This window comes from Lampris incognitus, chromosome 5 (assembly GCF_029633865.1).
Source record: "Lampris incognitus isolate fLamInc1 chromosome 5, fLamInc1.hap2, whole genome shotgun sequence".
NCBI classification, from domain to species: domain Eukaryota; kingdom Metazoa; phylum Chordata; class Actinopteri; order Lampriformes; family Lampridae; genus Lampris; species Lampris incognitus.
The window spans coordinates 70,098,406-70,123,063 of NC_079215.1; the positions used below are offsets into that span (position 1 = coordinate 70,098,406).

Here is a 24,658-nt window from a genome sequence, read left to right on the forward strand (position 1 = left end):
GTGAATAGAAGCATGGACAGCAGCAGTGATCAGTTGGGTGTGGCTGAGGATGAGGCGGTGTGCACGTCAGCCTCAGAGGGCTTGGAGGAAGGCGAGGTTGAGGGGGAGACACTGCTCATCGTGGAGTCGGAGGACCAGGGTTCAGTTGATCTCTCCCACGACCAGAGTGGCGACTCACTCAACAGTGACCTTGGGGAAGAGGGCGAAATTGCGTGGGCCTGTCAGGACATGGCCTTCTACTGTGACAAGTGTCACAAGTGGATTCCTGCTGGTGAGTTTTCTCAGAAGTCACTGCAAGGTTAAAGTTACAATCCTGAAGATTTACATGAAACAAATTGTTTGGTATATTCTATCCATGGTGTTTTTAGGGTAATAGCTAATACATGAATGTCAAACTCTCCAGACTGTAGTAGTATTTGATTTGAATGGTTAGTGTGTGGTTGGACTTTTCCAGGAAAACGGTAGGGTGCATAGTGTTTTGCATTTTCATCATAGCGGCCAAATGAGTAAGGAGAAGGCAGGTATTCTTGAGTTTGAAGAAGTGAAGTTTTTGTGTCCAGCAAGCAGATATGACAGAACAAGTTGGTAGAAGACCTTTACCAACAGATAGTACAACATCAATAAGTAAAACTCAGGCTCAGCCAGGTTTTTTGTTTCTGACATAATAGCACTGCTGTTTCATTTTAAGTAGAGCTCAAACGACACTCACCTTACACCTACATAGGACAGACAGTTAAATAAAGACAATGAACTTCAGGATGTGACAATGTGCCCAACCTGATAATCACTGATCAACCATCAATACTTACTAATTTAGCAGACCCTTCTATCCATAGTGACCTACAAGAGAGTCAAGAGTTGTCAGATAAATTTGAGATAGATACTTTATTGTCTTTTGCTGGTGTTGTGAGAAATGCATGCAGCTTTGTAGGGCATCGACAGAGGCAAAGTGCCTGGCATTTGATGGTCATCCAGTGGAATTTTACAAGACTTTCTGGAGTGAAATTGGACAAGACTTGTTTGTTGTCTGTGTTGAATGAAGGGTTTAAGAAAATGTTGTTGCCTTTAAGCTGCAGAAGAGCAGTAATAATTTTACTGCCAAAGAAAGGAGATCTTAAGACATTAAGCTGTGGCCAATAGATGGAAAGAAGTGATGGATCAAGTCATTCATCAGGATCAGACATACACACAGTACGTCTGAACCTGGTAGGTCTATCTCAATGTGTTTTTAATGCAGGATGTTTTGGAAGTCTTCGTTTCATTGGGTTTTGATATTGGTCTCATTTCATTGGACCAAGAGAAGGCATTTGACCAGGTTGAACACCTCTACCTCTGGAAGACTAGGGAGTGTTTTGGCTTCAGCCCAGCTTTTATTGCCATAATCAATGTTTTGTATTAGAATATTGAGAGTGTACTGAAGATGAATGGACGTTTGAGTGCCCCTTTCAACATAAACAGAGGCAATTGTCAGGGCTGCTCTCTCAGGAATGTTATATGCTATTTCTATTGAACCATTGTTGTACAAAGTTAAGAATTGTATTGAGGGATTGTCTTTACCATCCATCCATCCTTTATCCAAACCGCTTATCCTGCTCTCAGGGTCGCGGGGATGCTGGAGCCTATCCTAGCAGTCATTAGGCGGCAGGCGGGGAGACTGCAGATGATGTATTAGTCCTTGTAAAAAATCAAGGTGATGTTGACAATCTATATAAGGTTGTTAGTGTATTTGGAATGATTTCAGCTGAAAAGGTTAATTGGGAAAAAATTGAAGCCTTAGCAGCTGGAAATTGGGGTGGTGGTTTTCTACGTTTGCCAAGGAATTTATCATTGAAAAAAGATGGGTTTAAATATCTTGGAGGGTGCGTTAGAAAAAATTGAGAGGAGACTGAAAAAATAGGGATGGACGTTGCCCCAGATATACTTTAGAGGCAGGGTGCTGATAGCCAATAATTTAGTAGCCTTTGCAGTATGGCATTGGTTGGCTTGTATGGAAGCCCCTGCTGGTTTTATACAGAAATTACTAGCGACCTTAATAGATTTTTTTTTTTTTTGAGGACAGACTACATTGGGTATCCCAAAGTGTGCTTTTCTTGCTCAAAAAAGAGGGAGGTGCACTACTTGGCAAGTAGAGTGGCGGCTTGCAGGTTACAGTTTCTGCAGAAATATCTTACAAGGTCTGTTCACATTGTGTGGAAAGGAGTAGCAAGTGCCATTCTGAGGAGAACTATTGTTTAGGCTCTTGATACAGGTTTGTTTATGATGGATTTTGAATATTTACATTTTTCTGAACTACCTGTTTTCTATCAAGGAGTCTTCAAAGCATGGAATCTGTTTACATGGAAAAGAAAGGAACGTACTCTTTCTCTGTACTGGTTATTAAAAGAACCTGTTATTCATAGAACCATGTTGGGCATACAGGATGGTTTAACACCAGGCCTTACTCTAACACTGTGCAACACTGGGACTGTAACATTAAAAGACATAGTGGATTTAGCTGGACCTGGTGTGACGTGGCTTCTCATCTGAGGCAGAAGTCTATTCGTCACACTAGGAAGATACTAATTCGTTGGGTTGAGAGACTGACTGACACTGAACGGGAACTGTTGTAGGACTACTGTGCAAAGGTGGAAACTCCTGATCAGGATGATCCTTTCCCAGATTTGGAACTTTCTCATAAAATGAATGATTGCACTGGACGAGTTTACAAGTGTTGTGTCAAAGTGTTAAACCAATTCAACACTAAATGGGAAGACTGACATAGTGTGGAGGCAAAAATTAAATGTTAATGATGATGTTAAACCTGTATGGAGAGTATTGTACAAGCCACCCTCGGAAAAAGAACAGGTGACATTCAGTGGAGAATCCTACACGGGGCTATTGCTGTGAATGCCTTTCTATCTGTGATTAATCCTACAGTGTCCAATACATGTCTGTTTTGTGGAATCATCCTACAGTGTCCAATACATGTCTGTTTTGTGGAATGATAGAAACTATTTTTCACTGTTTTATGGACTGCAACAGATTTAAAGATGTGTTTAATGTGTTGGGGATTTTGTTCCAGTGTTTTGATGAAAAGTGGTTGAAAACAGCATTTACAGGTTACAGAAGAGTGAATATGACAAAGTGGACCCTTCTAAACTTCATAATAGGAGAAGCAATGATGTCCATATCTATCAGCAGAAGGACTAAAACAGGGAGAGGCAGGACAGGATGTGATTCATTTGTTAGTTTCCTTTGTGAGATCCAGAGTCTGGGGTGAGTTCAGGTTTTATAAAGCAGTGATGTTTGGATGTTTCCTTGGTGAGGTCCAGAGTCTGGGGTGAGTTCAGGTTTTATAAAGCAGTGATGTTTGGATGTTTCCTTGGTGAGATACAGAGTCTGGGGTGATCTCAGGTTTTATAAAGCAGTGATGTTTGGATGTTTCCTTGGTGAGGTCCAGAGTCTGGGGTGAGTTCAGGTTTTATAAAGCAGTGATGTTTGGATGTTTCCTTGGTGAGGTCCAGAGTCTGGGGTGAGTTCAGGTTTTATAAAGCAGTGATGTTTGGATGTTTCCTTGGTGAGATCCAGAGTCTGGGGTGAGTTCAGGTTTTATAAAGCAGTGATGTTTGGATGTTTCCTTGCTGAGGTCCAGAGTCTGGGGTGATCTCAGGTTTTATAAAGCAGTGATGTTTGGATGTTTCCTTGGTGAGGCCCAGAGTCTGGGGTAAGTTCAGGTTTTATAAAGCAGTGATGTTTGGATGTTTCCTTGGTGAGATCCAGGGTTTGGGGTGATCTCAGGTTTTATAAAGCAGTAATGTTTGGATGTTTCCTTGCTGAGGTCCAGAGTCTGGGGTGATCTCAGGTTTTATAAAGCAGTGATGTTTGGATGTTTCTTGGTGAGGTCCAGAGTCTGGGGTGATCTCAGGTTTTATAAAGCAGTGATGTTTGGATGTTTCCTTGGTGAGGCCCAGAGTGTGGGGTAAGTTCAGGTTTTATAAAGCAGTGATGTTTGGATGTTTCTTGGTGAGGTCCAGAGTCTGGGGTGAGTTCTGGTTTTATAAAGCAGTGATGTTTGGATGTTTCCTTGGTGAGGTCCAGAGTCTGGGGTGATCTCAGGTTTTATAAAGCAGTGATGTTTGGATGTGTCCTTGCTGAGGTCCAGAGTCTGGGGTGAGTTCGGGTTTTATAAAGCAGTGATTTTTGATGTTTTCATTCGACAGTGGTGCTGTAATGATGTGGTTTGTTCTGTGGTGGATGATGAGTTGTTTTCAATAATGTTTTACTTCTTTTGTATGGAAATTGTCTCTGAATCATGGAATTCAATTAATTGTTTGATGATCACTGTGATCTTTTAAATAAAATGGAATTTTAAAATCCAATTTTCTCTCCCTCGTTCTCTGTCGCTCTCTATCTATGTCTCTCTCTCTCTCTGTCACTCTCTCAAAAATTTTTCCAAAAATTCAAATGTGCTGTATTGACATGACAACATTCTCATATTGCCAAAGGATTATTAACATATGATACAAATTACTCAATGTCATAACAAACAATACAAACAAGATAAGAGTCGAAAACAAACAAACAAACAAACAAACAAACAAACAAACAAACAAACAGACCTATATTAATGAACTGATTTTAGTCACTCATTGTCCCTCACTTTGTGGCAGGCTGCTACATACTTTTCTCTCTCTCGCTCTCTCTCTCGCTCGCTCTCTCTCTCTCTCTCTCTCTCTCTCTCTCTCTCTCTCTCAAGATAGAAGGAATACTGTGAAGAAACAGCCCCTGTGTTCACCTCTCTCATAAAAGCCAGAGTTTTAATTGTCTCTCTCTCTCTCTCTCTGTCTCTGTCTCTCGTCAGCTCAGCTACATGGACAGCAGCCCAGTTACCTGAAAGGAGACAACTTCTTCAAGTTCACTTGTTATGACTGTTCTGAAGACGGGAAGGAAACGTTTGAGAGGATGAGGCTGACATGGCAGCAGGTAGACACTGTGTGTCTTTACAGTGGCGCCAGCAGCCGTAATCTTGTACGCACAGTGCATACAGGATTACGGCTGCCGGCGCCACTGTGTCTTTACATACCATGGTAATGGAGACTAATGAACAGCTGACAGAAAATCACAGGTTCATGGATGTTTCCCTTTAGCACTGTGAGGTTACCAGGTTTATAAAAGTAAAATTTTAAACTTGATAAAGATCTGTACTTCATACAGCTGTTCAATGCTCTCTAACAACAGCTCTTTCTGTAAGTACCTGTACTGTATCTGCTAGCCAAACAGAAAGAGGTAGCTGGAACAGATACTTAACAAGTATGCATACCAGACTATCACAGCGTAACAAGTAAGTGTGTGTTTTTCCGTTTGTATTATTTACATAAGTAAAACTTTAATCACAGATCAACTCCTTTGGGTTGAATCTCACAACTAGCTAGGGGCCCTCCCCAAGTGGAAGGCTTTCCCCCTCAAAAAAAAAGAGAGTCAAAATGTAATGAAGGGTGTTAACACCTCTTTTTGGAAGTCACTTTTTGTGAACATATTTAAGCTTGGATTTTCTTAGCTGTTTATAACGCTGTTAATCACTCATGAATATCTTTTTGTTAGCCTGTGGGGGAATTACTACAAACTTAAAAGACCCAAAAACAACCTATGGATACTAAACAAGAAGAGATAGTTTATGTCTACATGTAAATGGATTAGGAAACCCAGTCAAAACAGCTAAAATTATGGCTAGAATTAAAAAGGAAAAAACGCAGACCAGCTTTCTACAAGAAACCCACCTATCACAAACAGAGCATGAGCAATTAAAGAGATTTGGATTAAAAAAACATCTCTTATAGCTCCCACTCTACTACTACTACTACTACTACTACTTTCAGCTGCTCCCGTTAGGGGGGGGCCACAGTGGATCATCCATTTCCATCTCTTCCTGTCCTCCAGCCACCTGCATGTCCTCTCTCACCACATCCATAAACCTCCTCTTTGGCCTTTCTCTTCTCCTCTTCCCTGGCAGCTCCATATTCAGCATCCTTCTCCCAATATACCCAGCATCTCTCCTCCACACATGTCCAAACCATCTCAATCTTGTCTCTCTTGCTTTGTCTCCAAGCCGTCCAACCTGAGCTGTCCCTCTAATACAGTATAATCGTTCCTAATCCTGTCCTTCGTCACTCCCAATGAAAATCTTCAACTCTGTCACCTCCACCTCTGCCTCCTGTCTTTTTGTCAGTGCCACTGTCTCCAAACCATATAACATAGCTGGTCTCACTACCATCTTGTAATCCTTCTTTTTGACTCTTGCTGGTACCCTTCAGTCGCAAATCCCTCCTGAGACTCTTCTCCACCCACTCCACCCTGCCTGCACTCTTCTTCACTTCTCTTCTGCACTCCCCGTTACTTTGTACAGTTGACCCCAAGTATTTAAACTCATACACCTTCGTCACCTCTACTGCTTGCATCCTCACCATTCCACTGTCGTCCCTTTCATTCATGCATAGGTATTCCGTCTTGTGCCTACTGACTTCCTCTTCTCTCCAATGCATACCTTCACCTCTCCAGGCTTTCCTCAACCTGCACCAAACTCTCGCTACAGATCACAATGTCATCCGCAAACATCATAGTCCACGGAGATTCCTGCCTGATCTTGTCTGTCAACCTGTCCATCACCATTGCAAACAAGAAAGGACTCGGAGCCGATCCTTGATGTAATCCCACCTCCACCTTGAACCCATCTGTCATTCCAACCGCATACCTCAACATTGTCACACTTCCCTTGTACGTATCCTGCACCACTCCTACATACTTCTCTGTAACTCCCAACTTCCTCATACAATACCACACCTCCTCTCTCGGCACCCTGTCGTATGCTTTCTCTAAATCCACAAAGACACAATGCAACTCCTTCTGACATTCTCTATACTTCTTCATCAACATTCTCAAGGCAAACATTGCATCTGTAGTGCTCTTTTGTGGCATGAAACCGTACTGCTGCTCACTAATCGTCACCTCTCCTCTTAACCTAGCTTCTATTACTCTTTCCCATATATTCCTGCTGTGGCTGATCAACTTTATACCTCTGTAGTTGCTACAGTTCTGCACATCGCCCTTGTTCTTGAAAATCAGTACCAGTATGCTTCTTCTCCACTCCTCAGGCATCCTCTCACTTTCCAAGATTGTGTTAAACAATCTAATTAAAAACTCCACTGCCATCTCTCCTAAACATCTCCATGCCTCCACGGGTATGTCATTAGGACCAACTGCCTTTCCACTCTTCATCCTCTTCACAGCTGCCGTCACTTCCTCCTTGCTAATCCACCACACTTCCTGATTCAATATCCCCACATCATCCAGCCTTCTCTCTCTCTCTCATTTTCTTCATTCATCAGCCCCTCAAAGTACTCCTTCCACCTTCTTAGCACACTCTGCTTGCTTGTCAGCAGATTTCCATGTCTATCCTTTAACATCCTAACCTGCTGCACATCCTTCCCAGCTCGGTCCTTCTGTCTAGCCAATTGGTACAAGTCCTTTTCTCCTTCTTTAGTGTCTAACCTCGCATACAACTCACCATATGCCTTTTCCTTTACCTTCGCCACCTCTCTCTTCGCTTTACGCTGCATCTCCTTGTACTCCTGTCTACTTTCTTCATCTCTCTGACTATCCCACTTCTTTGCCAACCTCTTCTTCTGTATACTTTGCTGTACTTCCTCATTCCCCCACCAAGTCTCCTTGTCTTCCTTCCTCTGTCCTGATGACACACCAAGTACCTTCCTAGCTGTCTCCCTCACTATTTCTGCAGTGCTTGCCCAGCCATCCAGCAACTCTTCACTACCACCCAGTGTCTGTCTTAACTCCTGCCTGAACTCCACACAACAGTCTTCCTTCTTCAACTTCCACCATTTGATCTTTGGCTGTGTCTTCACTCGCTTCCTCTTCTTGGTCTCCAAAGTCATCCTACAGACCACCATCCGATGCTGCCTAGCTACGTTCTCCCCTGTCACCACCTTGCAGTCTCCAATCTCTTTTAGATGGCGCCTTCTACATAAGATATAGTCCACCTGTGTGCACTTTCCTCCACTCTTGTACGTCACCCTGTGTTCCTCCCTCTTCTTGAAATATGTATTCACCACAGCCATTTCCATCCTTTTCGCAAAATCGACCACCATCTGTCCTTCCACATTTCTCTTCATGACTCCATACCTTCCCATCACCTCCTCATCACCTCTGTTCCCTTCACCAACATTTCCATTGAAGTCCGCTCCAATCACCACTCTCTCCTCCTTAGCTACCCTCTCCACCATGTCGTCCAACTCACTCCAGAATTCTTCTTTTTCATCCATCTCACACCCAACTTGCGGGGCATATGCGCTGATAACATTCAGCAATAAACCTTCAATTTCCAGCTTCATACTCATCCCTCTGTCTGACACTCTCTTCACCTCCAGCATGCTCTTGACATACTCTTCCTTCAGAATTACCCCTACCCCATTACTCCTCCCATTCACATCATGGTAGAAGAATTTGAACCCACCTCCGATACTCCTGGCCTTACTCCCCTTCCACCTGGTCTCTTGCACACACAGTATGCCTACCTTTCTTCTTTCCATCATGTCAGCCAGCTCTCTCCCTTTACCAGTCATAGTGCCAACATTCAAAGTTCCAACTCTCACCTCCACATGCCTACCCTTCCTCCTCTCTAGCTGCCTCTGGACATGCTTTCCCCCTCTCCTTCTCCTTCGCCCAGCAGTAGCATAGTTTCCACCGACACCCTGCTGGTTAACAGTACCGGTGGCGGTCGTTGGTAACCCGGGCCTCGACCGATCCGGTATGTAAGTCTTATTTATGATCTGCATATTTGATTTGGCAAAGATTTTACGCCGGATGCCCTTCCTGACGCAACCCTCCCCATTTGTCCGGGCTTGGGACCGGCACTAAGGATGCACTGGCTTGTGCATCCTCAGTGGCTGGGTTGAAATAGAGATACTTAAAACAAAATTACTATGAATAAGGCCCTAATGCCACCAAATTACTGCAAGACGATTACGGAAACAACAAACAAAAACCAAGATCCATAAAATGCATGACCCAAAAACAAATCAATTTAAATATGAACTGAAAAAAATTGAAAGCATTTTTAGAGACTACTACAAAGAACTCTATACCCAATCATTGCCCCATAATCAAAATGATACTAAAGCTTTCCTTTGACTCCCTGGACCTATCCGCTATAGCAGCGGTGGCTAACCATGTGCAATGGAGGCCATGTGTATACAGGTTTTCATTCCAATCCGACTCCACACCAGGTGATTTCACTGATACATTCTTCGTCTTTGGTTGAAGGGTTGCTGATCAGTGAAATCACCTGGTGTGGAGTCCAGCTGGAATGAAAACCTGCATACACATGGCTCTCCATGGCACATGGTTAGCCACCCCTGCTCTATAGGTACAGAACAAAATGAGTGCCCAACAACAGAGATAACTATAGATGAAATCCAGAAAGCAATAGGAAAACTGAAAATAAACAAGGCACCAGGTAGTGATGAATATCCATCAGAGTGGTACAAGAAGTTTGAAAAAGAACTGGCACCTCTACTCCACACTACCTTTAACTGGATTATGACCAAAGATACTATTCCACCCTCGTGAAAGGAAGCAATAATCACAGTACTACCCAAACCACTAAAGGACAAGGAATATTGCCAGAACTATAAGTCAATATCAATTTTAAACTTTGATTACAAACTCTACACCTCTATTATATCAAACAGGCTCAAATCATTTGTACCGGACTTAATAGATGAACATAGACTGAATAGGTGTTTTGGACACTCGGGTAAAGAGAGGAGCAGAGCTGTCAACTGATCACCACCTGGTGATGAGTTGGATCAGATGGCGGGGAAGGCTGCCGGACAGACCTGGTAATCCCAAACATGTAGTGAGGTTGAACTGGGAACGTCTGGCGGAGGCTCCTGTCTGTGAGATCTACAGCTCCCACCTCCGGAAGAAGTTTTTGTGTATCCTGAGGAAGACTGGCAACATTGAGTCTCATTGGGCCTTGTTCAAAGCCTCAATTGCAGATGCGGCAGGCAGGAGCTGTGGTCATATGGTCATCGGTGCCTGTCGAGGTGGCAACCTAAGAACGTGCTGGTGAACAATGGCGGTGAGGGAAGCCGTCAGGCTGAAGAAGGAGACATTTCAGGCTTGGTTGGCGCAGGGGTCTTCTGAAGCAGCAGACAGATATCGAGAAGCCAGAAGGGCTGCGGCTTCGGCAGTCGCGGAAGCCAAAACTCGGGTGTGAGAGAAGTTCGGTGAGGCTATGGAGAAGGACTTTCGGTTGGCCTCAAGGAAGTTCTGGCAAACCATCCGGCAACTCAGGAAAGGGAAGCAGAGCTTGACTCAGGCTGTGTTCAGCCAGGGAGGGGAACTGTTGACCCGGACTGGGGATGTTGTCGAGCAGTGGAAAGAACACTTTGAGGAGCTCCTGAACCTGGCTAACATGTCCTCAATGGGAACTGTTGAGCCGGACGGGCTGTTATCGAGCAGTGGAAAGAACACTTTGAGGAGCTCCCGAACCTGGCTAACATGTCCTCAGTGGAGGAGGTAGAGTCTGAAGACTCGGGGGAAGCGCCACCCATATCCCTGGCAGAGGTCTCTGAGGTAGTTAAGAAGCTCTTCGGTGACAAGGCACCAGGTGTGGAGGAGATTCACCCTGAGATGCTGAAGGCTCTGGAAATTGTTGGGCTGTCTTAGCTGTGGAGTGGCAGACTGGAGAGGTGGTTCCCGTGTTTAAAAAGCGGGACTGGAGGGTGTGTTCCAATTATTGGGACATCACATTTTTCAGCCTCCCTGGGAAAGTGTACTCTAGGGTGCTGGAAAGGAAGCTCCGACCGATTGTCGAACCTCGGATCCAGGAGGAACAATGCGGGTTCCGTCCTGGCCGTGTAACAACGGACCAACTCTTTACCCTTGTGGAAGTGCTGAGGGGGGCATGTGAGTTTGACCAGCCAGTCTACATGTGTTTTGTGGACTTGGCGAAGGCTTATGACTGTGTACCTCGGGAGTATGGGGTACCGGGGCAGTTGCTACAAGCCATCCGGTCCTTGTATAACCAAAGTGAGAGGTGTGTTGGCATTCTCGGCACAAAGTCAAACACGTTTTCGGTGGGTGTCGGACTCCACCATTGTTCTCCCTTGTCTCTGATTCTGTTTGTGATATTCATGGACAGAATCTCAAGGCTCAGCCAAGGTGAGGAGTGTGTCCGTTTTGGGAACCTCAGAATTGCCTCTCTGCTCTTCGCAGATGATGTGGTTTTGATGGCTTCATCAGAATGCAACCTCCAGCGTGCACTGGGACGGTTTGCAGCTGAGTGTGAAATGGCCGGGATGAGAGTGAGCACCTCCAAGTCTGAGACCATGGTTCTCGACCAGAAAATGGTGGATTGCTCCCTCTGGGTTGGGGATGAGTTTGTTGCCTCAAGTGAAGGAGTTCCAGTATCTCGGGGTCTTGGTAGGATGGAGTGGGAGATTGACAGGCGGATTGGTGCAGCATCAGCAGTGATGCAGACGGTGTACTGGACCATTGTGGTTGAAGAGGGAGCTGAGCCGGAAAGCAAAGCTCTCAATTTACCAGTCAATCTTTGTTCCAACCCTCACATATGGTCATGAGCTTTGGGTAGTGACCAAAAGGGTGAGATCACAAATGCAAGCGGCTGAAATGAGTTTCCTCCATAGGGTGCCTGGGCTCAGCCTTAGAGATAGGGTGAGGAGCTTGGACATCCAGAGGGAAGTCGGAGTAGAGCCGCTGCCTCTTCGCATCAAAAGGAGCCAGTTGAGGTGGTTTGGGCATCTGATTAGGATGCCTCCTGGGCGCCTTCGTTTTGGAAGTTTACCGGGCACATCCAACTGGGAGGAGACTTCGGGGTAGACCCAGAACTCGGTGGAGGGACTACATGTTCAATCTGCTGGGAAGAGGTATGTCTGGAGAGCCCTACTTAGCTTGCTACCACTGTGACCTGACCCCGGAGAAGCAGCTGAAGATGAATGAATGGATTAATTAATTAACAGATGAAGACCAGACTGGCTTTGCAAAAATTTTACTTTAACAGAAAATCAATTAATTGCATTAAGTCGATCTATAACAAACCCACAGCTAGAGTAAAAGTGAGTGGATCTCTCTCAGAAAGTTTTACGTTGGAGAGAGGAATGAGACAAGGCTGCTGCCTTAGTCCAACTTTATTCGCGCTATACATTGAACCATTGGCCCAAATGATCAGACAGGACACTTCAATTACAGGGATATAAATCAACAGTCGTACATGTGTAATAAGTCTCTTCGCGGATGATGTTATGATCACCTAAACGACCCAGTTAACACCGTTATGCGCCTAATGAAAATTCGGAATAATTCGGCTCATATTCAGGTTGTAAATTAAATAAACTTAAAACTCATGTTCTCATGTTTAATTGCTTACCAAACCAAAAGCTTAGAGAATTTAAAATAAATTGAGAAGCAAAATCAATTAATTGCTTGGGAGTGAAAATACCCTAAAAACCTAACAAAACTATATAAATGTAACTATGAACATATCGATGCCAGCATAAGGAAAGATATTGACAGGTGGTCCCGTTATCCGTTGGGGTTATACGACAGGATAAATGTGATGAAAATGAACATTTTACCACGTCTGCTATATTTGTTCCAGTCCTTACCTGTGAATATACCACAAGTCCAATTTCTTAAATGGGATAAGCTCATAGTCTTACTCAGTAGCTGCCCGCATCGAGTTTAAGACTCTGATGCTAGCCTACAGGACAGTGAAAGGAACAGCTCCTTCCTATCTCCAGGCCATGGTCAAGCCCTACCTGTTGCAGCTAGAAAAGCGCTATATAAAATGCAACTTGATTGATTGACCCCCGCCCGACCACTTCGCTCTGCTGCCTCGGGACGCCTGGTTGCCCCGTCGCTCAGAGACCCCTGCTGCCGATCGACCCAGTCACGGCTCTTTTCTGTCCTGGCCTCACAGTGGTGGAATGAACTCCCCACTGATGTCAGGACAGCAGAGTCGCTGCCCATCTTTCGGCGCAGGTTGAAAACTCACCTCTTCAAGAACTACTACCCTGTTACTTGCTCTTAGCACTTATTGTATTCACTCATTTAAAAAAAACAAAACAAAAAAAATCTCTCTTCTTTCGCACTTTTACTTTAACACTGGTTTTGCTCTTAGATGCTTGTTTAGAGAGAAGATGCACTATGACCTCTGATGACTAGTAGTTCTCCTGATTTCCTACATTAAATGCACTTATTGTAAGCCACTTTGGATAAAAGCGTCGGCTAAATGACTGTAAAGCAATGTAATGTAATTTCAAGATTTATTAGGGAAGGTAAAAGGCCTAGAGTACGTTATACCACTCTTCAGTTAACAAAAGATAAAGGAGGAAGGGCACTTCTGAACCTGAATTAATACTTCCACGCAGCACAACTGCGCCCACTTATTCACTGGTGCAGTGCAGATTACGTAGCCTGATGGAAAGACATTGAAATGTCTATGTCTAAATTCCTGACCCAAACAAGTATAGGGGAAAGAATGATCCTTGCCCGTATAAAAGATGCGATAGAGCAAGACCCGATAACATCATTTACTCTAATAATGATAATAATAATAATAATAATAATAATAATAAATCAAACTTATATAGTGCTTTTCTAACACTCAAAGTTGCTTTACAATAAACAGGGTGAAACAAGACACCAGATAAACATAACACAGACATACAGGGGTGGATGGGAAGGGGGGATACGAGAGGGAGAAGCTTCAGCCAGACATGACGCCAGCAGCATTCTCCCACTTAAACACATACAAAAGGGCAAGAAAAACAAAAAACAACAGCACTGTAGACATTGATATTGTGTAGGGGTTTACTGCCGTAGCCTATTCCTTTCCCGAGTTATTCATGAGGCAGTGGCACTATTTAACCCATAGCTGGGGTCTGGTTCGTGGACATCAGGGAATATCCACACACCTGACGGCCTGAGTACTGCACGTCTAGGGGCCAGACCTCTTCCGAGTCCCTTGTAGTTCAGCCAGGGTCCAAGGTTTACCCAGTTACCATGTGTTGCCACGAGGAGGCGCTACATAGGGCTTGCTGTTGGAGAGGCTATGTACTGGCAGGGAGAGACTTACATGCTTGACTCTCCTGTTCGCATGTCTGCTAGCCAGCGGTGAAGGTTGAGAGTGAGATGTGACAGCACAGAACACTACACCAACACACTAGACGCTGCACAACTCCACTTCTTACACAAGAATGTCAGACACAGAAACATACTCTAGAAACATGGTATTTTGTTGGCAAACAATCAAAACTGGGAAAGGAACTTGGTCTGTTAAGATGGCTAGCATATGATGATGAGTTCGAACCAGGAAGAAGTGATACCAGATGTTACTGTGTAATTGTGTGGCAGTGTTGATGTGTTACCATGTCAATATGACTGTGTTAATGTGTTACTGTGTAATTGTGTGGCAGTGTTGATGTGTTACCATGTCAATGTGACTATGTTAATGTGTTACTGTGTAATTGTGTGGCAGTGTTGATGTGTTACCATGTCAGTGTGACTGTGTTAATGTGTTACTGTGTAATTGTGTGACAGTGTTGATGTGTTATCGTGTCAATGTGGCTGTGTTACTGTGTAATTGTGTGACAGTGTTGATATGTTACCATGTCAGTGTGACTGTGTTAATGTGTTGCAGTGTAATTGTGTTACTGTGGGTCTGTGTGACTGTTGTCATTAAATATGACCCTGCCATGTCTGTGTTGTAGGTTGTGATGTTGGCAATGTATAATCTCTCCCTGGAAGGAACTGGCCGCCAAGGTTACTTCAGATGGAAGGAGGACATCTGTGCCTTCATCGGCAGGCACTGGACCTTCCTACTGGGAACCAGGTCAGGGATAATGACGAAATCTGGTCCTTCCCACATTTATTCCCTGCTCCAAAGCTCAGGAAATTTAGAAATTGTCAAAATCAATTTTTCCATTTTTCTCCTACTTTTTCTTGCATCCTGGTTTCAGTTGGATGTGCAGTTTAATGTCTCAATACTAAAGTAAAACCAGGCAGAGCTTTGGGCACAAATCCAGCAAGCCAGACGTTGTATCTACGACTTAACTTTGTCCAGCACAGATCAGATTTGTTTGAGTTGATCGAGCCATAGGAAATAATGAATTTGAGAATGCAGGGGTTGAGTTTGTAGATGACCCTATGACACATCCAGGAGAAACAAGAGGAAGTCCTCACAGAAAGTTGAGTCAGTTCATCTGGACACATTTATTGAGAGAGAAATGTTTCTTCATCATCTAAGTGACCTCTTCAGTCTCAGTTGATTGCAGGTATCCCCACCCTTGTAAACAATACAGTGGCATAACAAATGAAAACATGATCAGTTTCATATGCAAATTGCCGTGAGAAATAACTAGAGTTACAATTGCCATGTGTACTTGTCAGAGGATTTGAAAATGTTTGCAATCACAGCATTGTAAGATGGTGACAGATGTACTCTTAGGCTCCCCCTCAGTTCAGGGATGGTCGTTCCCTCTTCACATAGATGGCCCCTTGACACCCTGTTCAAACAGGCGTTCCTCCCTATCAAGGATGTGCACATCCTCATTGTTGAAAGAGTGGCCACTGGCCTGTAGATGGGTGTAGACCAGGGGTGCCCAACCTTTTTTGAACCAAGATCTACTTTTACATTTGTCCGCCAGCCGAGCTCTACCAGCCCAAATATGGAACCATATTACTGTAATACCCATTCAATACACACGACAAACAGAAAATAATACAGGCACTATACAGTATAGTTCTCTGTGTTTAGAAAAGTAGAAATAAATGTCATTCTCTACCTTAGTGGGACTGCTGGTACTGGGAGGAGGAGGCTAGCTTCTCATAGTCAGGGTTCAGCTGGTTGATAGTCTTATGCAGGCCACAAGGTGGTCATCTGTCATTGTGGATCTGTACCTCGAATAGCTGATCTTCATGTGAGAAAAAGGTTCACACTGGTAGGTTGTTCCAAAAAGTGCTGTGAAGTTCATAGCACATCTCCTGAGGTTGGGATATTTTTCCTGCAGCAGTAGCTCCCAGAACGCTCCCTTCATCCCTTGTATTGCCCTGGATTTAATCTCAATGTCAGTTTGAAGTGTGAGGACCTCATTCTCCACAGCAGGGCTGTCCAGGTGAAACAGTGAATCCACTTCGGAAGCAATGTCATCCACATCAGTAATTCCAAATGGAAAAGACAGATAGCTGGCAACAGGTTCAATGGATGCAAAGTCAGTAAAGTGCCTATCAGACTCTGACAAGCTCTGACAAACTTCTGCCATTTTTGTTGTTTGTCGTCTCCGAACACTCAAAAGAATGTTGAAGAGATGTCAATCTTGTTAATGTTAGTCACGGCTCTTGTCTCCTCCACTCCACTTTGACACTGACAGCAAATGTAAGGTTATGCCTTCATACATCAGAGCTTGCGAGTGAGATAATTCGCAAATAATATTCTGATTGATGTTGAATTTGACTAACACAGGGCTAATGCAGACCTTGCCTCTTAATGGTTAGTCAGATTCGATGTCAATCAAGATGTGAACACAAGGGACTGCCGATTTTCTTTTACATTTATTTTTTTTAAATCTAACTCCATTTTTCAAAATCATCTCGCGATCGACTGGCACCCCGGTGTAGACTGTGGATTCCTGGCCTGACGTGTTAGCTCTCCTGTGTTGTGCCATCCTCTTGGCCAGCATCTGTTTAGTTTCCCCGATGTACAGGTCACGGCAATCCTCCTGGCACTAAACAGTGTACACTATATTGCTCTGTTTGTGCCGGGGTACCCGATCCCTGGGGTGGACCAATTTCTGGCACAGCGTGTTTTGGTGTTTGAAAGCAACTGAGATGCGATGTTTGGAAAATACGCAAACCCCAAAACACACTGCGCCAGAAATTGGTCCACCCCAGGGATCGGGTCCCCCGGCACAAACAGAGCAATATAGTGTACACTGTTTAGTGCCAGGAGGATTGCTGTGACTTGCACATCGGGACAAGCAAATAGACGCTGGTAAAGCGGATGGCACAATGCAGAAGATCTAATGCATCAGGCCAGGACTCCACAGTCTACACCATCTACAGACCAGTGGCCACTCTTTCAAGGATGAGGATGTGCACATCCTTGATGGGGATTAACGCTGGTTTGAACGGGGAGCCAAAGAGGCCATCTATGTGAAGAGGGAACGACCATCCCTGAACCAAGGGGGGGGGGGTCTAAGAGTACATATGTCACCATCTTACAATGCTGTGATTGCAAACAATTCCCAGTCCTCTGTGAATAGTGCACATGACCATTGAAACTCTAGTTATTGATCACAGCAATTTGCATTTGAAACTGGTCATGTTTTCAGTCGGGATACTTGCAGTCAGTTGAGACGTAAGAGGTCCCTTAGAAGAGTGATGAAATGGTTTTCTCTCAATAAACGTTGTGTCCAGATGAACTGATTCAACTTTCTGTGATTTTCATTCCTGGATTATTGAGCATGCATAAATACAACAGGAAGTCCTGTTTTACCAGGACCAACAGCAAAAGAAAAATCCATCCCATCTTCCCTAAGGTCACTGTTTAAAGTCTCTGTCCTGGTCATCTGGTTAATCTTCATGGTTGTGACATGAACTTTTCCAGGTCTGTTAATGAATGGGATACCTGTTAAGATGGAGGGAATTTGATGAGGGGGCTAACTTTAGTAAACCTGTGTGCAGGAAGAAGACATCCACCTGGTGGAGTACTGTAGCAGGCTGTCTGTCTGTGGGAAGTCCCACCTTCTTCCGCTCTGGAGCCCAAGAGTTTGGAGAACCTGGCTGGTGGAAGCTGGTCCAGAACCGGCCTCCCACACTCCGCCCTGAGGTGGACAAAACCACTGTCAAGACCAAAGGTGCTACCTCTATATCATCCTTCATCATTCTTCCTCTTTGTCACTTCTTTATCATCCATCATCATTCTTTGTCTTTGTCATTTCTCTATCATCCATCATTCTGTCTCTGTTCCACTGAGACTTCCACTGATAGTTGATACTGAATAAAACAACCTTCTGTCAGCAACAGCTGTCATCTATATCCGAGCAAAAGTCCTGGAATATGTCCTTAAAGTTCTGGAAAATGATTCATTAATAAGAGCAGAAGCCCAGATCAAATTGACACAGTTCACCTTCAGGGAACACAGCTTGTTCTCAGTGTATTTTAGACTTGTCTGATACAGAGCTTGTAGTTTGGAGCCTCACATGAAGACAGGCCCTTCAAAATGTCTTTGGGATGAAGAAAAACCGACAGCGTTCCTCTTAGCCTTGAAACGCATGGAGTATAAAAACCTTTGAGCATTGAAATAGTGCTACTATATGTCAGCTTGTCTAATTTTCTGTTCTTGTAAGTAAAATATTCAAATCATTTCATATCGAATGATGTTTTGGAACTAATCAACTGAAAATGTCTGCATTACAACCATTGGACAGGGGGAGAAAAAATGGTATATTGTCAATAATTCATCTAACAATAATTCATATATCTGTAATCCCACGCCAAGATTCAACTCCTGGTGTTGAAATATTTTCTGTCTCTTTATTATCCCCACTAGGTGTCTTGAGGGAATTATGCATTTGCGCGCGCGCGCATGTGTGTGTGTGTGCGTGTGTGTGTGTGTGCACGCGTGTGCATGCACGCGTGTGCATGCGTGGGTGGCTAATGTCAGTAGTTTGCAAGATTACAAAAAGTAAACTACAGCCTAGAATATTTTGTGCACAATTATGACTGTATGATGAAGACCCTCTTGTGGTTTTGTGGACAGTTATGACTGTGATGAACAACCTCTTGTGGTTTTGCACACAGTTATGACTGTATGATGAAGAATCTCTTGTGGTTTTGTACACAGTTATGACTGTATGATGAAGAACCTCTTGTGGTTTTGTGGACAGTTATGACTGTATGGTGAAGGCGCTCTTGTGGTTTTCTGCACAGTTATGAATGTGTGATGAAGAACCTCTTGGGGTATGATGAAGAACCTGTTGTGGTTTTGTGGACAGTTAAGACTGTATGATGTAGTTTACAAGATTACAAAAAGTAAACTACAGCCTAGAATGTTTTGTGCGCAATTATGACTGTATGATGAAGACCCTCTTGTGGTTTTGTGGACAGTTATGACTGTGATGAACGACCTCTTGTGGTTTTGCACACAGTTATGACTGTATGATGAAGAATCTCTTGTGGTTTTTTACACAGTTAGGACATGTGTGATGAAGAACCTCTTGTGGTTTTGTGGACATTTATGACTGTATGGTGAAGACCCTCTTGGGGTTTTGTGGACAGTTATGACTGTGTGATGAAGAACCTCTTGTGGTTTTGTGGACAGTTATGACTGTGTGATGAAGAACCTCTTGTGGTTTTGTGGACAGTTATGACTATAAGATGAAGCACCTCTTGTGGTTTTGTGGACAGTTATTACTGAGTGATGAAGAATCTCTTGTGGTTTTGTGCAGTTATGAGTGTATGATGAAGACCGTCTTGTGGATTTGTGGACAGTTATGACTGTGTGACGAAGAACCTTTTGTGGTTTTGTGGGCAGTTATGACTGTGTGATGAAGAATCTCTTGTGGTTTTGCACACAGTTATGACTGTATGATGAAGAATCTCTTGTGGTTTTATACACAGTTAGGATTGTGTGATGAAGAATCTCTTGTGGTTTTGTGGACAGTTATGACTATATGATGAAGATTCTCTTGTGTTTTTTGGACAGTTATGACTGTGTGATGAAGAACATGTTGTGATTTTGTGCACAGTTATGAGTGTTTGATGAAGAACCTCTTGTGGTATGATGAAGAACCTGTCGTGGTTTTGTGGACCGTTAAGACTGTATGATGTAGTTTACAAGATTACAAAAAGTAAACTACGGCCTAGAACGTTTTGTGTGCAATTATGACTGTGTGATGAAGACCCTCTTGTGGTTTTGTGGACAGTTATGACTGTGTGATGAAGAATCTCTTGTGGTTTTGTACACAGTTATGACTGTGTGATGAACAACCTCTTGTGGTTTTGCACACAGTCATGACTGTATGATGAAGAATCTCTTGTGGTTTTTTACACAGTTAGGACATGTGTGATGAAGAATCTCTTGTGGTTTTGTGGACAGTTATGACTATATGATGAAGAACCTCTTGTGGTTTTGTGGACAGTTATGACTGTATGGTGAAGACCCTCTTGTGGTTTTGTGGACAGTTATGACTGTGTGATGAAGAACCTCTTGTGGTTTTGTGGACAGTTATGACTGTGTGATGAAGAACCTTTTGTGGTTTTGTGGGCAATTATGACTGTGTGATTAAGAATCTCTTGTGGTTTTGTGCAGCTATGAGTGTATGATGAAGACCCTCTTGTGGTATGATGAAGAACCTCTTGTGGTTTTGTGTACAGTTATGACTGTATGATGAAGAACCTCTTGTGGTTTTGTGGAGAGTTATGACTGTGATGAAGATTCTCTTGTGTTTTTTGGACAGTTATGACTGTGTGATGAAGAACATGTTGTGATTTTGTGCACAGTTATGAGTGTTTGATGAAGAACCTCTTGTGGTATGATGAAGAACCTGTCGTGGTTTTGTGGACCGTTAAGACTGTATGATGTAGTTTACAAGATTACAAAAAGTAAACTACAGCCTAGAACGTTTTGTGTGCAATTATGACTGTGTGATGAAGACCCTCTTGTGGTTTTGTACACAGTTATGACTGTGTGATGAAGAACCTCTTGTGGTTTTGCACACAGTCATGACTGTATGATGAAGAATCTCTTGTGGTTTTTTACACAGTTAGGACATGTGTGATGAAGAATCTCTTGTGGTTTTGTGGACAGTTATGACTATATGATGAAGAACCTCTTGTGGTTTTGTGGACAGTTATGACTGTATGGTGAAGACCCTCTTGTGGCTTTGTGGACAGTTATGACTGTGTGATGAAGAACCTCTTGTGGTTTTGTGGACAGTTATGACTGTGTGATGAAGAACCTTTTGTGGTTTTGTGGGCAGTTATGACTGTGTGATTAAGAATCTCTTGTGGTTTTGTGCAGCTATGAGTGTATGATGAAGACCCTCTTGTGGTATGATGAAGAACCTCTTGTGGTTTTGTGTACAGTTATGACTGTATGATGAAGAACCTCTTGTGGTTTTGTGGAGAGTTATGACTGTGATGAAGATTCTCTTGTGTTTTTTGGACAGTTATGACTGTGTGATGAAGAACATGTTGTGATTTTGTGCACAGTTATGAGTGTTTGATGAAGAACCTCTTGTGGTATGATGAAGAACCTGTCGTGGTTTTGTGGACCGTTAAGACTGTATGATGTAGTTTACAAGATTACAAAAAGTAAACTACAGCCTAGAACGTTTTGTGTGCAATTATGACTGTGTGATGAAGACCCTCTTGTGGTTTTGTGGACAGTTATGACTGTGTGATGAAGAATCTCTTGTGGTTTTGTACACAGTTATGACTGTGTGATGAACAACCTCTTGTGGTTTTGCACACAGTCATGACTGTATGATGAAGAATCTCTTGTGGTTTTTTACACAGTTAGGACATGTGTGATGAAGAATCTCTTGTGGTTTTGTGGACAGTTATGACTATATGATGAAGAACCTCTTGTGGTTTTGTGGACAGTTATGACTGTATGGTGAAGACCCTCTTGTGGTTTTGTGGACAGTTATGACTGTGTGATGAAGAACCTCTTGTGGTTTTGTGGACAGTTATGACTATATGATGAAGAACCTCTTGTGGTTTTGTGGACAGTTATGACTGAGTGATGAAGAATCTCTTGTGGTTTTGTGCAGTTATGAGTGTATGATGAAGACCCTCTTGTGGTTTTGTGGACAGTTATGACTGTGATGAAGAACCTCTTGTGGTTGTGCACACAGTTATGATTGTGTGATGAAGAATCTCTTGTGGTTATGTACACAGTTATGACTGTATGATGAAGAACCTCTTGTGGTTTTGTGGACAGTTATGACTGTATGGTGAAGGCCCTCTTGTGGTTTTCTGCACAGTTATGAATGTGTGATGAAGAACCTCTTGGGGTATGATGAAGAACCTGTTGTGGTTTTGTGGACAGTTAAGACTGTATGATGTAGTTTACAAGATTACAAAAAGTAAACTACAGCCTAGAATGTTTTGTGCGCAATTATGACTGTATGATGAAGACCCTCTTGTGGTTTTGTGGACAGTTATGACTGTGATGAACAACCTCTTGTGGTTTTGCACACAGTTATGACTGTATGATGAAGAATCTCTTGTGTTTTTTTACCCAGTTAGGACATGTGTGATGAAGAATCTCTTGTGGTTTTGTGGACAGTTATGACTATATGATGAAGAACCTCTTGTGGTTTTGTGGACAGTTATGACTGTATGGTGAAGACCCTCTTGTGGTTTTGTGGACAGTTATGAGTGTGTGATGAAGAACCTCTTGTGGTTTTGTGGACAGTTATGACTGTGTGATGAAGAACCTCTTGTGGTTTGTGGACAGTTATGACTATAAGATGAAGAACCTCTTGTGGTTTTGTGGACAGTTATTACTGAGTGATGAAGAATCTCTTGTGGTTTTGTGCAGTTATGAGTGTATGATGAAGACCCTCTTGTGGATTTGTGGACAGTTATGACTGTGTGATGAAGAACCTTTTGTGGTTTTTTGGGCAGTTATGACTGTGTGATGAAGAATCTCTTGTGGTTTTGCACACAGTTATGACTGTATGATGAAGAATCTCTTGTGGTTTTGTTGACAGTTGACTGTGTGATGAAGAATCTCTTGTGGTTCTGTACACATTTATGACTGTGTGATGAAGAATCTCTTGTGGTTCTGTACACATTTATGACTGTGTGATGAAGAACCTGTTGTGGTTTTGTGGACAGTTATGACTGTGTGATGAAGAATCTCTTGTGGTTTTGTGCAGTTATGACTGTATGATGAAGACCCTCTTGTGGTTTTGTGGACAGTTATGACTGTGTGATGAAGAACCTTTTGTGGTTTTGTGGGCAGTTATGACTGTGTGATGAAGAATCTCTTGTGGTTTTGTGCAGTTATGAGTGTATGATGAAGAATCTCTTGTGGTATGATGAAGAACCTGTTGTGGTTTTGTGTACAATTATGACTGTATGATGAAGAATCTCTTGTGGTTTTGTGGAGAGTTATGACTGATGAAGATTCTCTTGTGTTTTTTGGACAGTTATGACTGTGTGATGAAGAACATGTTGTGATTTTGTGCACAGTTATGAATGTGTGATGAAGAACCTCTTGTGGTATGATGAAGAACCTGTTGTGGTTTTGTGGACAGTTAAGACTGTATATTGTAGTTTACAAGATTACAAAAAGTAAACTACAGCCTAGAATGTTTTGTGCGCAATTATGACTGTATGATGAAGACCCTCTTGTGGTTTTGTGGACAGTTATGACTGTGTGATGAAGAATCTCTGATGGTTTTGTACACAGTTATGACTGTGTGATGAACAACCTCTTGTGGTTTTGCACACAGTCATGACTGTATGATAAAGAATCTCTTGTAGTTTTTTACACAGTTAGGACATGTGTGATGAAGAATCTCTTGTGGTTTTGTGGACAGTTATGAATATATGATGGTGAACCTCTTGTGGTTTTGTGGACAGTTATGACTGTATGGTGAAGACCCTCTTGTGGTTTTGTGGACAGTTATGACTGTGTGATGAAGAATCTCTTGTGGTTTTTTACACAGTTAGGACATGTGTGATGAAGAATCTCTTGTGGTTTTGTGGACAGTTATGAATATATGATGGTGAACCGCTTGTGGTTTTGTGGACAGTTATGACTGTATGGTGAAGACCCTCTTGTGGTTTTGTGGACAGTTATGACTGTGTGATGAAGAACCTCTTGTGGTTTTATACACAGTTAGGATTGTGTGATGAAGAATCTCTTGTGGTTTTGTGGACAGTTATGACTATATGATGAAGAATCCCTTGTGGTTTTGTGGACAGTTATGACTATATCATGAAGAATCTCTTGTGGTTTTGTGGACAGTTATGACTATATGATGAAGAACCTATAGTGGTTTTGTGGACAGTTATGACTGTGTGATGAAGAATCTCTTGTGGTTCTGTACACATTTATGACTGTGTGATGAAGAACCTGTTGTGGTTTTGTGCAGTTATGAGTGTATGATGAAGACCCCCTTTGTGGTTTTGTGGACAGTTATTACTGTGTGATGAAGAACCTCTCGTGGTTTTGTGGACAGTTATGACTGTATGGTGAAGAACCTCTTGTGGTTTTGTACACAGTTATGACTGTGTGATGAAGAATCTCTTGTGGTTTTGTGGACAGTTATGACTGTGTGATGAACAACCTCTTGTGGTTTTGCACACAGTCATGACTGTATGATGGAGAATCTCTTGTGGTTTTTTACACAGTTAGGACATGTGTGATGAAGAATCTCTTGTGGTTTTGTGGACAGTTATGAATATATGATGGTGAACCTCTTGTGGTTTTGTGGACAGTTATGACTGTATGGTGAAGACCCTCTTGTGGTTTTGTGGACAGTTATGACTGTGTGATGAAGAACCTCTTGTGGTTTTATACACAGTTAGGATTGTGTGATGAAGAATCTCTTGTGGTTTTGTG

At 42.9% G+C, this 24,658-nt stretch overlaps 1 protein-coding gene across 1 annotated transcript in view; it reads left to right on the forward strand.

The window, feature by feature from the left end:
* Positions 1-12: 12 nt before the first annotated feature.
* The window catches only part of kat14 (lysine acetyltransferase 14), a 74,221-nt gene continuing 49,575 nt past the window's right edge, over positions 13-24,658 (forward strand). The window contains exons 1-4 of the mRNA XM_056280051.1: positions 13-271; positions 4,841-4,962; positions 14,787-14,908; positions 17,758-17,930. Of these exons, the coding sequence (XP_056136026.1) occupies positions 13-271; positions 4,841-4,962; positions 14,787-14,908; positions 17,758-17,930 (676 nt within the window). The remainder of the gene's footprint in view (positions 272-4,840; positions 4,963-14,786; positions 14,909-17,757; positions 17,931-24,658) is intronic.